The 14,265-nt window shown below is 39.2% G+C and overlaps 1 protein-coding gene across 2 annotated transcripts in view; it reads left to right on the top strand.

Annotated features, from left to right (window-relative positions):
• The window catches only part of ddx42 (DEAD (Asp-Glu-Ala-Asp) box helicase 42), a 79,606-nt gene extending 65,602 nt beyond the window's left edge, over positions 1-14,004 (top strand). For both annotated transcript variants that reach the window (XM_043675348.2, XM_087977971.1), the window contains 5 exons: positions 2,082-2,183; positions 4,996-5,120; positions 8,218-8,328; positions 10,806-10,904; positions 12,968-14,004. In XM_043675348.2, the coding sequence (XP_043531283.1) occupies positions 2,082-2,183; positions 4,996-5,120; positions 8,218-8,328; positions 10,806-10,904; positions 12,968-13,714 (1,184 nt within the window). In that variant the 3' untranslated portion in view covers positions 13,715-14,004. The remainder of the gene's footprint in view (positions 1-2,081; positions 2,184-4,995; positions 5,121-8,217; positions 8,329-10,805; positions 10,905-12,967) is intronic.
• The last annotated feature ends 261 nt before the right edge of the window (positions 14,005-14,265 follow it).

Here is a 14,265-nt window from a genome sequence, read left to right on the forward strand (position 1 = left end):
TTGACTTTGTTTAAACCCCTTGATGTTTTCGAAGTGTCCTGTAACCCACCGTTATCATAGATTCTAGCATTTTTCCTACTATTGAAATAATGTTGACTGGTCTGTAATTCCCTGTTTTCTCACACTTTTTTCTTACATTTGCCACCTTCCAATCTGCAGGGGCTGTGCCAGAAGCTGCAAAATTTTGGAAGATTGCAACCAAAGCATCCATTATTTCCATGGCCACTTCCTTGAGTATCCCTGGGTTGTAGGTCATCAGGCTGTGGAGATCTATTAGCTTTCTGTCCCATTAATTTCTCCACTTTCTTTTTACTATTTCCAGTTTCCTTCAGTTTATACTTCTCAATAGACCCTGGCTTCCTTAAGTTTGGGATGATGTGTTGTCGTCTTTGAAGACAGAACGAAAGTAGTTGTTTAAGATGCCATTTCTCTATTTCTGTTCTCCCATTTTAGACTGTAAAAGACCTACATTTATCTTTCCTTAATTTTCTTATCACATTGTTTCAGAATCTTTTAAGATCTACTGTTATGTTCCATGCAAGATTACTCTTGTACTCGTTTTTTTCCTCTTAATCAATCTCTTGGTCCTCCTTTACTGAATTCGAAACACTCCTAATCCTCAGGTTTGCTCCTCTGCTTTGCAACTTTATGTAATGCCCTTTGGATCGAATACAATCCTTAATTTCTTTTGTTAGCTGTGATTGGACACTTTGTTGTATTTTTGTATCCAAAGGGACTATATCCTGTTGAAATACATGCATTTGTTCCTTAACTTTTAGCCATTGCCCATCCGTCAATATGCCTTTTGATGAAGTTATCTAATCTGTTGCAGCCAACTCTCATCTTCAAACACATAGTTTCCTGTGTTTAGTTTTAGGACCCTAGCTTCAGATTGGACATCATTTTCTATACAAGTAAAGAATTCTTAAAATTATGGTCACTCTTCCCTGAAGGGCCTGTCACAACAAGTTGTTAATTAACCCTTTCTCGTTATGCAAAACCAAATCTAAGATAGCCTGTTCCCTAGTTGGTTCCTCAACATACTGGCATAAAAACAAATCTTGTACACATTGCACCACCATATTATTGGTGTGGTTTGCTCAGTCTATATGTAGATTGAAATCACCATGATTACTATAACACCATTGTTATGCATATCTCTAATATCCTGTTTAATGCCAAATGCTGTTCCCTACCTTACTACTTAGAAGTGTTTAGAAGTTTCCCACTAATGCTTTCTGCATTTCTTAGCTCCATCCAGACTGATTCTACTTCTAAATTTTCCAAGCCAATAACTTTCTCACAATCGCATTGATTTCATCCTTTAATAATAACACCATCCGATCTCCCTTTATCTTTTGCCTGTTCTTGCTAAATTTTGAATAGCACTGGATAGCCAGCTCCCAGCCCGAGTCGCTGTACAGCCATATCTATGTCATCAAAATAATATCATACGGGTTTACAATTAATTGCATTATTAATAAAGCATTTATTGTGAGTGTTCCAAGCAATCTGATACAGTATTTTTAGGTTTGTCAATTTTTAACACTTGCGCATTTACTTTAGGTACAGTTGCCATATTTGTTGCTAGCCCATATGTCCTCTGCCTTCACTTTTGCTTGCTACTTTTCTATCTTTCATTTCTAACTTTGTTTCCCATTCTTATGTCTCCTCATTAGGTTTCCAATTCACTCTAGTTTAAACCAAGCACTAATCCTTGTAGGATTCCATTAGTTTGCAAACTGAAAATATGTCTTGTGTTCCCAGTCCAGACCCTTAACGGTAATAGTCCCACGAGCAGTCTCCCACTACTCTGAAATGCATATAAGGAATTAGTACTTGTCAAGTTGCCAACCCAGCAATGCCAAACATTGCCTCCAAGAAGGGGGAGAATAAAAGTTAGTACTTTGTGAAATACTGCCATATGGTATAAATAGATAATCAAAGTGTTATGTTCAGTATTGAAATACACACCCTATGTAAAAAAAAACAAGGTTTGTAATTGTTCTGGGGTGCTGAACGTTTTTCGATATTGCCTATTTTGATGTTGTTAGAATAATCTCTTTGCTCTGTTTTTATAGCACGTGGTTTGGATATTCCGTCCATTAAAACAGTGATTAATTATGATGTGGCTCGTGATATTGATACACACACACACCGAATTGGGCGTACTGGCAGAGCAGGTAAGCAGGTGTTAACTTTTGCAGAGTGCATGTAACATAATGTCCAGCCGAAGACTCAAAAAATCTGCATTATTTTGCATTGTCTAGGAATTATCATGAGGGGTGAATATGCATTTCATAGACTCTATTAATACTAGTTTAGCAGAATTCTCCAAGAAGCAAGGAATTCTGGTCAGTGTAACAGTTCAGTTTCATTGTTTTTCTACAATTTTCAGGTTGTTCACTTCATAAATTTTGTACTAGATATCTTCCAACAGCTTTTTAATCATTTTTCCTTACATCTTTCAAACATTGCATCATTCTATGAATTCAGCAGTAACTGTTTCATAGTAAGCTGCGGAATTAGAGGATCTTTTTCTAATTCATTTCAAACATCAGCAGTAAAGTAGGTGAACATATATAAAGATTAATTTGTATTGTTACAGCAAGGTTATAGAGAAACAGTGATTCCTTTTCAGTCTCATCCCTCCACTGGTCACTTTATTGCATTAAAGCTCCATAAAAATTGTCTTCACTTTTAACAACCTGGTTTAAAAACTCCCTCGAATGCCACTTTGCCATAGACTGCCTCAATGACTGTTTATTCTCTGATTCACTTTCCTTTCCAGTAATTATGCTCCCCGGATTCTTAGAAACTGTACTCAAGCAATAACTCTGACGCAACTCTAATTTTTCACAAGCAGTGAGCTTCACCAAACCAGTACTGCTCCTGGGTTTGTTTCCTGAACTCTAATGTGGATCATTTATACAAAATAAATACTGCTTGTGTGTTTCTGTTGACCTTGCTTACAGCTGCACTGAACGTTTCGCGGTACACTGCTTAAGAACAGAACTCCTAGGCATAGGAGTAGGTGTTTGGCCCTTTGCACCTTCTCCACTATTCTGTAAGATCATGGCTGATTCATCATTTCTCATGTCCACTTTTCTTCTCTTTCTCCATAACCCTTGATTCCCTTACCAATCAAGAATGTGTCTATCTCATTTTAAACGTACACATATGCACAAAGGCTCTGCTCCCACAGTTCTCTGCAGCAAGGAGTTCCAAAGATACTCAACTCTCTGAGAGAAGGAATTCCTTATCTCAGTCTTAACTTTGCACCCCTTTATTCTGAGACTATGCCCTCCAGTCCTAGACTCTCCCATAAGGAGAAACATCCTCTCAGCACTTACCCTAGCAAGTCCTTTAAGAAAGCATTCCACTTCTTGTCTACCTTACATGCTGTTCCACACCACAGGATCACTGTGAAACACCAGCACTGCAGTGACTTCAGTGCTTTTGGAAATCAGCTCACTGACCCCTATTTGAATGTGCCACCTTGCCAGTGTCAGTGGCGCAAGGTTAGTCCTTTAAAGGTGATTGTCATTTTGAAATGTAGTTATTATTGTCATGTCAACAAATGAATAGCACTTGTGCACAATGAACTCTTGCAAATGGCAATATGTTAACTAAAGGATGTGATCTCTTGCTGGTAGAGGAGATAACATCAGCCAAGACACTGGAAAGAACTTCCCTGCTGCTATTCAAATCATGCCATAGAATATTGTACGGGTAAACTAAAGCATAGTTTAAATTTTCATCCAAAAGAGAACACCTGAAGCATCAGCCTAGATATTTTTCTCCAGTCTCTAGAGTGAACCTTCAGTCCTTCTGATTTAAAGATGAGCCAGCTACCAAACCACAGGTGACTCCCAGTGTAATGGATGGGAAGATACCTGACCTCGAAAGCCTGACCGTTATATCGGCATGGCTCACTTGTACCATGCTAGTACGTATGATGACAATTCATTGCAGTACAGAGGGAGTGCTGCGTTATTGAAGTTGCCCATTTTGGATAAAATATTGAAAAGGAAGTGAAAGCAACCAGTGCCTGTTGTCCTCTGTCCACTGATGTGTATTCCTCATGTAACATCAGCAAAGCAGATTAACTTGTAATTTTTCTTTTTGCATGACTTTGTTGTGCACAATAAGCTGCAAAACTTGTCTTCATTTTGGTGACTGTAAGTAAAACAAAGAACTGCAGATGCAGGAGATCTGACATGACTCTTAAGCCTCCAGATGCCTGCCACTTCAACACGCTACCTTGTTCCCATGGCAATATTTCTGTTGCAGTGTTCCCACGAGCCTCCGCGCAGGCTCAAAGAACAACATCTCACTTTCCGCTTGGAGACCCTGCAACCTCGAGAGTTCAATATCAAGTTTAATAACTTTAGAGCCTGACTTTGTCCTTCCATATTTATCCACTTTGCACCAAGTCTTGTTATGATTTGAGTTGCTTTAGCACAGTCACCCATTCCCACATACTCTCATGCCTCTTATAAGGGTTACCTTATATGGGTTACGTTCAGCACAGCAACTCATTTTCTCCTACCCTTGGCTCTTAGAAGAAAAACTGAAGAAGAAATACTGTTTATATCTCTCTCTCACTCTGGACTCCATCTCCAACTATCCTCCCACTAGCTCCCCTTTCCTCACACCACTCCCCAACTTCAGCTTCAGCATTCTCCTAGCCACTTAGAGTTCTGATGAAGAGTCACTGGACTCGAAATATTAACTCTCCTTCCCACAAATGCTGCCAGATGTGTTAAGCTTCTCCAGCAATATCTATTTTTGTTTCACAGGCCCTAAGATGTTTTGTGAATTTCAAAGGCATTATTTAAATAGAAGTTTGTTTTGAACGAGAATGCATTCCCCCCTCCCCCCCCTCCCCCCCCCACCCCCCCAACCTCCTACTTACTCAGTCATTTAAATCTAGCCTCATTATAAGGATATTTTAATCTGCCACATTTTTTTTTCCTGTTTCTCCCTATCCAGGAGAGAAAGGTGTTGCATACACATTGATGACAAACAAAGACAGTAATTTCGCTGGAGACCTTGTTCGCAATTTGGAAGGAGCCAACCAGTATGTTTCCAAAGAATTATTGGACCTAGCAATGCAGGTACATGCAAATTACAAACCATTTGTTTCACTGGTACTGAACTTTCTTTCCTGTATTTGAAAGATTTAAAATGTGTGCTTAAGATATAAATATGTAAGCACACTCAGACCACTAAGCCTATCAGCCAAGGTCTATGTTCAGTTATCTTAGGTTTGTCTCCTAGGCCTCTTTAAAAGTCTTCCTATTCCAGACAACTCTTTTTCTTCTCTCAAATGAAAACCAAGTACTGTGGATGCTGAAAATGAAAATTAAAATAGCTGGGGAAACTCAGCTGGCCAGGCAAATCTGTACAGAGGGAAACAAAGTTAATGTTATCTTTTTGTAATTCTCTTAGCAGCTCTCCAAGAGGGAGAAAATCTGAAATGTAGCTGAGAAGTTCCCTTTTTCCCATTTTCTACTCCTGTTAGCTAATTCATCTTTTATCCATTACTTATACCATAAACTCTTGCCTTGTGTAGAAACTGTTGATGAGGCACTTCAGCAAATTTAGGTTTTGGAAAACCAAGTACACAGCTTCCCCCTTATTTCACCTTGCTTGTAACTTATTCAAAAAACCTTGAAGTTAGTGATCACAATTTCCTTCTTCCAGAACCAAGTTGACTCTGCCTGATCCAATTATGATTTTCTCTGCATCCTGTTATGACTACTTTAATATTCGAATCTAGCAATTTCCCTATGTCTCCTTTCCTCCTCTCTCCCTCCCTCCTGTCTCTTTTCCTTCTCCCTCCCTCCCTCCTGTCTCCTTTCCTCCTGTCCACCACACCCTCCTGTTTCATTTTCTCCTGTCTCTCTATCTCCTTTTCCTCCTGTTTCCCTCTTTCCAGTCTGTCTATGTCCCTCCCTCTCTTCGGCCTCGCACCCTTTTTGTTTTTCTCGCCTTCCTTGAACAATGGTGTTACATTAGCAATTTTCCAATCTGCTGCTCAAGAATTTGAGGAATTCTAGAATATTGTAACCATCCCTGTATCCTTCCTCTAAGATACATATATCTGATTCTGGAGACTGGTCTAATATTTTTCGCAGCATTTCCCTGACGCTGGTGATTATGCCACCCTTCCTTGCTCCTCTTGACTTTCAAATTTAGAAAATTTCCCCAGTGACCTACTGTGTCAAAACAGCCCTGTTCATCACTTCCACCATTTCCTGGTTTTATAGAATCATAGGATCCCTACAGTGTGGAAACAGGCCCTTCGGGCTGTGGGGAATGGGTTTGGGTGGGATATTCATCAGGAGGAAACAGGACCAACAAGTCCACATTCACCCCTGACTAATGCACTTAACGTACACATCCCTGAATTCTATGGGCAATTTAGCATTGCCAATTCACCTAACCTGTGTGTCTGGTTTGTGGGAGGAAACCTGAGCACCTGGAGGAAACCCACACAAACACAGGGAGAATGTGCAAACTCCACACAGACAGTCATCCAAGGCTAGAATCAAATCCAGGTCCCTCATGCTGTGAGGCAGCAGTGCTAACCACTGTGCCACCGTGCTGCCGTTTTCTATTATCAATTCCCTGAACCCCCTCTCTGGAAGACTAATGTTGGCTCTAGTTATTCCTTTCCTATTTAAATACTTGTTGAAACTTATTCTTTTTAATTAGCTTTCTCTGATACTTTTTATTTTTAGCAAAACTGATTGTAATCTTGCTCTTTCAAGCTAAGATGATTTCTCATCCATTGTACTAATGATGTCCTCAATTAGCTGAGCTACCCCGTACTTTCTCTGGCTTCTGTCTTTTCAAAATGCTCGTTTGCTGACTGTTAACTGTCAAATATGCAAACTTCAGTTAAGACCAAAATTTATCCCTTGCTGTAAAGCTTTTACATTAACATGTTGCACAAGCTGATCATGAAACCTGGATCATTGATCAAGTACAAAATAACAAATCCTTCAAAAAAATTACCATATGAATATCAAGACAAGAATGGGATAAAAAATCACTCAATGTAACTGTATTTTCAGATCAGGCAGGTTCACAGATGGTCACTGATTAAACAGGGTGTGCTTAAAAATTTAAATGCAAAGTGAGATTTGAAGATGTAATCTTTCTGATCCAACTCACTTTGCATTTTTTCCCTAACTCATTGATGATACTAAGCTTGCCCTTTGTATGGTTCATCGGAAATTCATTATTCTTTTATAGTATACAGTGTCCAACATCAAATAAAATTCCCTAAACTCTTTTAAAGGGGTTTCCTGCAAAATGTTAAGAACACTTTTTTTTAGGTGCTAGTTCCTACGAATCTAAGCACTTACGTAAAGGGCAGCACAGTGGCTCAGTGGTTAACACTATTGTCTCAGTGCCAGGGACCCAAGTTTGATTCCAGCCTCGGACTGGATATATAAATCCTGCCCTGATTTGCCTTTCCAAATGCAGAACCTCTCATTTATCCAAATTAAACTCCATCTGCCATTCCTTAACCCATTGGCCCATCTCATCAAGATCCCATTGCACTTTGAGGTAACCTTCTTTGCTATCCACTTCACCTCCAATTTTGGTGTCATCTGTAAACTTACTAACTATATCTCCTATGTTCAAATCCAAATGACAAAAAGTAGTGGACCCTGCTCCAATCCTTGTGGCACACCACTGGTCACAGGCCTCCAGGCAGAAAAAAAACCCTCCACCTGTCTTCGATCTTCAAGCCAGTTCTGTATCCAATTGGCTAGTTGCCCCTGTATTCCATGTGGTCTAACCTTGCTAACCAGTCTACCATGAGGAACCTTATCAAATGCCTATTGAAGTTGATGTAGATCACATCCCCCGCTCTGCCCTCATCAATCCTCTTCATTACTTCTTCAAAAACCACGTATTAGTCTATGGGGTGAATTTGTATTTGCAAATACATTCTATTTTGTTCAAAAGGTGCACAATCTGTAGGCAGTCAATCCATGTGACATTTTATAAATTCCTACTTTGGAAATAGAATCAGCCTGACTCAAGGTTGGGCAACAGATAGACTCTAACCTCACTCCTTTAATACATTGAGCTGAGATGTCATCTTTAATTTAAAAAAAATTCTTTTAATTTCTCACTTTGTATGCTACTATTTAAATTTAGAATAAGCATTTTAACAATTTTTGTTATTGTCAGAACCCATGGTTTCGAAAGTCTCGTTACAAAGCTGGGAAAGGGAAGAGGATGAATATCGGAGGAGGTGGATTAGGCTACAGAGAGCGTCCTGGGCTGGGTTCAGATAGCTCTGTAAGTACTGTAAATGATGGGTTTGATGTTATCAACGTCAATAAATATTCATGAGTTGAATATAGTGTAGTCGCTGTCACACTGAAGCACTGTTAGTTTTTACTGCTGTATGCAAGTATGAGAGAATTTGTGTGTTGAAAACTATCATTAATTTTATGTTCTGCTTAGGACTGGTCTAATTTACGTTTCCCAACCACACTAACGTCCAAAACAGATTGAATTAATGTTCTACTTTTTGTGTTTAGACTACAATTGGAATGTAGTGCTGTGGAATCCTTTTGAATATTCAAGACTGTTAAGCATTGTTCAGATATGCTGAGCCATGAAAACCAATTGAAGTTAAACCCGATTTCAGAGTCCAGTGAATAAAATAAATTAGGTTATAAACAGATACTTGGAAGTGCACTGTACCTGTTACTGGAAAACTGCTTGGAGAAGAGCAAAAATGCAGCTCAACATTGCTACACACAGGATTTCAGACAGGAAATTGAAATATAAAGGAAGTGGGTGTTATAATATTTAACAAAGAAAATTTTCTCAGCTGTGGTTTATCATAGAAGTGATAATGTTAGAAGGGTCATCAAATGTATTCTTATGGAATATAAAAAAGGTACATTTGGAGCTGTGCAATAGGTCCTGAAGTCATCTGAGTAACAGAAAGACAAATGTTTGCAACATGCTGAAAAGCGGAAGCGATAAAGATATTTATACAATAATATGAAACTAAAAACTGTGGATGATGGAGATTTGAAATGAGCAGAAATTGTTGGAGAAATTCAGCAGATCTGGCAGATCTGTGGGAGGAAGAGTTAACATTTTGTGTCTGGTGACATTCGTATAGTGCTTTGCGCAACCACCTGATGTCTGAAAGCACCCTACAATCTTGAATATTTTTCATTGGTTGTAGTTCAGTAATAGTAGGATTTCAATTATAGGAAATATATAGGAAAAAGGTGTCGAGTTCTTCAAAAACAATTAGGGAAATCTTTATTAATCAGTACATAGCGAGACTAACAAATATTGAATTTGGTTTTAGAAAATGAAGTTGATCAAGAACAGTTTAATAAAAATGATCGTAATTTAACAGTATGGAAGATGACAAAATTGGACCAAAAATATAAGTTTTAAATTGGGTAAAGTCATTTTTTTTTTAAGCTGAGATATGATTTGGCAAAAGTGAAGTATAAAAAGGTACTGCAAGATAAATCAATATCAGAGCAGTGAGAGACCAAGGAAATATATCTTCCCACGAAGAAAAAGGATGGGTCTGCCAAATCTATACAACTCCACCCTGGAAATTGAGTGGATACAGAGAGGGATAAAACAAAAACAAAGTCTATGTTAGATACCAAGGGCTTAGTACTGTGGAAAGCATTGAGGAATTTCAAAACTATAGCCTTGCCATAAGAAAGAAAGATGGGAAAGCAAAGGCTGAATAGGAAAATACTGGCAAGTGAAATGGAGGAAAACCACAAATGTTCCATAAATACATTAAGAGGCTAACTAAGGAAAGTTAAATGTTTATTAGAGATTTGTGTAGAGAGGCAAAAGATTTTAGCATGGTTCTTAATGGAAACATTGTAATAATCATCACAAAGAGGAGGATAATGCAAATTTTATAGCTGGAGCAATGTGAAATATTGGATGGAATAAATGTAGTAATAGAGCACATATTAAGGTGTTTAGCATCTTTGAAAGTGGATAGATTGCTGGGCCCAGGTACAGTGTATGCCACTCTGCAAAGAGAAGTTGAAGAGGAAAGAGCCTCTGACTATCATTTTCCAGTCTGACTGTAAATGTGGTGTAAAAAGATAGGATGATCGATATTGTGCTCATCTGTATTCAGCCTAATCTTTCCTCTCTCTTTAAATAAGAGAGAAATAAATAGGTAATGACAGGAAAACTATTGAAAATAAAGTATTTATTAGCATAAATCAACCTTAGGAAAGGCACGGGCTCATCCAGGAGAGTCAGAAAGACTTTGTAAGGGAAAGTCATGTCCAACATACTAGCCACTTTCCTTAATTGGCTGGGACCTAGAATGTAAGAATTGTAGAGGGGTATAAAACACTAGCTAGAACACAGTAGGGTATGATTCTGGTTACAACATTGCAGGAAAGAAATGATTGCAAGGGAACAAATTAGATTCATGATACTGTTTCCTACAAGAGAGAATTTTAGCTTTATGGAAAGATTGGATGGGCTAGTGTTTTCTTTGGAATAAAGAAAGCTGAGGGGAGCTTTAATTGAGTTCTATAAAATTATGTAAAGAGCATAAGGTCTTCCTTAACAGCGACTTAATCACCACATTACAATCCATTTATATAAACCCTCTATCAAATTCTAACATGGTATATTGTTCAGCTCATGAATTTCTACTATTTTGTAAATTTTGTGATGATTTATTTGTTCTTTAAGCTTAAACCTGTTACTTGATGCATCATGACCAAATGGTTAAGTGTGTTTGTCTTATATAGGACAGAACATCAAGCAGTGTGCTGTCTAACTATGAAGCATACAAGCCATCTACAGGAGCAATGGGTGATAGAATGTCAGCTATGAAAGCAGCATTTCAGGTAAAGATTGTTTGATGGAGCTGAATATTGGGTTTGGTAAACTGTTGCTACTCTAACACTTTTGAAGAAAATTGATTTGAGTTCCTGTGATTATAAAAATGATCATCCTCGTATTTTTCACTTGAAGAGAACTTTAAATGGCTGGTAAAATAACTGCTCAGCTTCACATTTCAATATAACGCTCATAAAGTTGGCACTTTTGAGTTGAAATTGAATCCATAAAACTGGCCTTCTGACTGGAGGCATTTAGATATTAGTGAGCACTGCTAGTTGCTCAATGAGGCATTGTTGGAATCTTTTACAGTTAATCGGTTGAAGATAACTAGTGGTCTACTTGTGGTATGAATAGTCATCTGAAATCAAAATCTTGTAGAAGGTTACTGAAGTATTAATCTGGGGACTGCCACAGGATGAACTGGACTAAACTGAAGCAGCATAATGTGAAATGATTTGTGATTTTTAAAAGTAAATACTGATCAGTAACAAGACCCGGGTTCAATTCCCGCCTCAGGCAACTGACTATGTGGAGTTCGCACGTTCTCCCAGTGTCTGCGTGGGTTTCCTCCGGGTGCTCCGGTTTCCTCCCACAGTCCAAAAATGTGCAGGTTAGGTGAATTGGCCATGCTAAATTGCCCGTATTGTTAGGTGACGGGGTAAATGTAGGGGAATGGGTCTGGGTGGGTTGCTCTTCGGCGGGTCGGTGTGGACTTGTTGGGCCGAAGGGCCTGTTTCCACACTAAGTAATCGAAATCTAAAGTCATTACAATTAATTTGTTGAACAGAATTGCACCAAGTAAAAAAGTCTGAAGATGCCAGTGGCTCTGTGGAGACAACACAGAGACCCATTTGTACAATGTTCAGTCCAATCAAAATAGTTGTTTCTCGGAGGATTGCTTTTAAGCATTACGCCAAACTAGATCTCTTTCAAGGAAATGTTTACAATAATCAGAATTGTGCATGACCTTTGTGGTTCTTACAACTATGTCTTGATTTTTTTGAGAGGTCAGCAGTACATTACAGGTTATTTGGAAGAGAATTCTACACAGACCAAATTTAATGTGTCATTAATTTAATCTCATTCACCTGTCTTTTATTCTGTTTGTGTTCTCTTTCCCAACACTTCAATTCAAGAAAAAGATGTTGTTCCAGCTCACTTTGTGCACCAGATTTAGTTCCTGGTACCTGCTGCATTAGTTGTTCTCAGCACTGGGTTTAGAATCGGTGTGCTGGTAGAAGGAGTAGATTCTCTAGGTTCCCACTGCAACATAATGGCTAAGGACAGGAATGAGCTCTAATCCCCTCATTGAAGTTTAATAGGTTCATGAGGAGAACATCCAGCTGTTCTCAATTGTGTTAGGCTCATCTGCAGAAGGTATCATATGATATCTGAGGCATTCCAATGTGACACAAAATTACTGGTAGCAGCTCTGTCAACTTTCCCTTCAACTTTGATTTACTAGGCTCAATCATTGACAGTACTGACAATGCCAAGTTCAGCATTGACTAATTATGTAACCTGAGTCCTCCTGGTCTTTAAGGCTTGCTAATACACACTAGCTGGACATATGATGAGCAGTGGCCTAGCACTAACAGAATTCCACTCCGTGAATGCAATGTGCTGTAGCTCCATCACACTGTGCAAACAGTTTAGTTTCACCTGAAAACCAACAACAAAGCAGCAATCAATCCTTTTTTGTGAACGCCATGAAGCGTCAGGTGAATGTGTCGAATTGTAGGTTTCTTAAGACAAGTGACCCAACAAAGTGTAAACCATTGTGTTCTGCAATAACGGAAAGTATCTAAGGCTGACTGAATCACATGCATTGTACATTCAGTTTCTGCAAAGGAGGATCACTCAAAAGTTTCAATTTTTTTTTCAGTCACAAACAGACCTTTCTGATATGTTAATTACATTGTATGCAACATGAAATAGTGACACATCATAGCTCAATCCATTGATCCAGTTTTTTTTTGGATACACGTTTAGTATCTGCAATGCTAAAGCTGGTGTTTTACAAATATAAACCACTGCATACTAACATATACTTATTTTATTCCACCAGTCACAATACAAATCGCACTTTGTTGCAGCCACTGGTAGTGCTCCTAAGATCACAGGTTCTGCTGCTGGTACTAGCAACTGGACAAGTGCTGGGAGCCTCAGTATTATTCCTACTTGCCCTCTGGGCAATCCAGTCACCAACCAGCTGCAGGTTCCCAGCAGTAACAGTGGAAGTAGCGCTCGGAATAAAGACAGCAACAGTCGTCCTGCTGAGGTCAAGAGCAATCGTCTTGTTGATGGCAGCTCTAGCCGTTTTGAAAGCAGCAGTCGTCATAGTGACAACTTTGGTCGTCATAGCGACGGTGGCAGCCGTTACAGTGATAGCAGCAGTCGTCACGGTGATTCCAGCAGCCGCCATTCTGTCAGCAAGTACAACGATCGCGGAGGTGACGGCAGGCACAGTGACCGGGGCAGTGAGAGGCATGGTGATCGGAACAGTGAACGGTATGTTGACCGCAGTGACAGCCGACACAGCGACCGGCGCAGCGACAGTCGGCATGGTGACAGGCATGGTGAGAGTCGAAGTAGTGACAGTCGGCATAGTGAGTCCAGGAGTTCCAGCCAAAATCGAAGTGGTGGGGACAGCGGGAGCATGAATGAGACCGGGAATAGCGGAGAGAACAGGAGCGGCAATGAAAGCAGGAATGGAGACAGCAGAAGTGGCAGTAGAACCAATTCTGCTGAGAATGATGGCTTTGCTGTGCCAGAACCACCTCCCAGAAAGAAGAGGAGCAGATGGGACAATTAAATCCCAGCAATTGTGTTTCACACATTCTCTTGCAGGCAGAAAAATGCTTACATTTTCAATCTCTGTTAGAAACTTCAGTGATAGTTTCATCTGCATAACCATCAATACAAAAAGGGACACTACAGGATGGATTTTTATTTAGAATAGTAAACTATGTATCTTGTATGTTAGTGTTGGTCTTTGAAATGGAAAGAACTTTTTCATATTGTCGACTACTTTGACTATATTCTGTTTCACTTGTTTTGTCTTTGCTCTGTTCTTTTTGAAACAGTAAAGTCATCTCAAATGTTTATGGAATTGTCCTGAATCCTGTCTGCTTTTGGTTTCTGCTGATTTGCATTGTGAAATGCCACATCGTTTGAGTTGACATTGCTATTCTGACAGGAGAAGGCTATAGAGAGAGAACTTTCTTATTTTCTTTTCCCCAGGTTAGGGCCAACAGAGTCTGGTCGAAGCCTGGTCACCAAATTGCGCATATGTTTGAGAATATGGCTCTTTTATGAAATAAAATTTTAAAAGGATGTTCCAACTAAATGTTTAAAAGAAACTCT

The sequence above is a fragment of the Chiloscyllium plagiosum genome, unplaced genomic scaffold (genome assembly GCF_037043375.1).
Source record: "Chiloscyllium plagiosum isolate Xiang-an unplaced genomic scaffold, Cpla_swu_hap1 HiC_scaffold_32, whole genome shotgun sequence".
NCBI lineage: Eukaryota > Metazoa > Chordata > Chondrichthyes > Orectolobiformes > Hemiscylliidae > Chiloscyllium > Chiloscyllium plagiosum.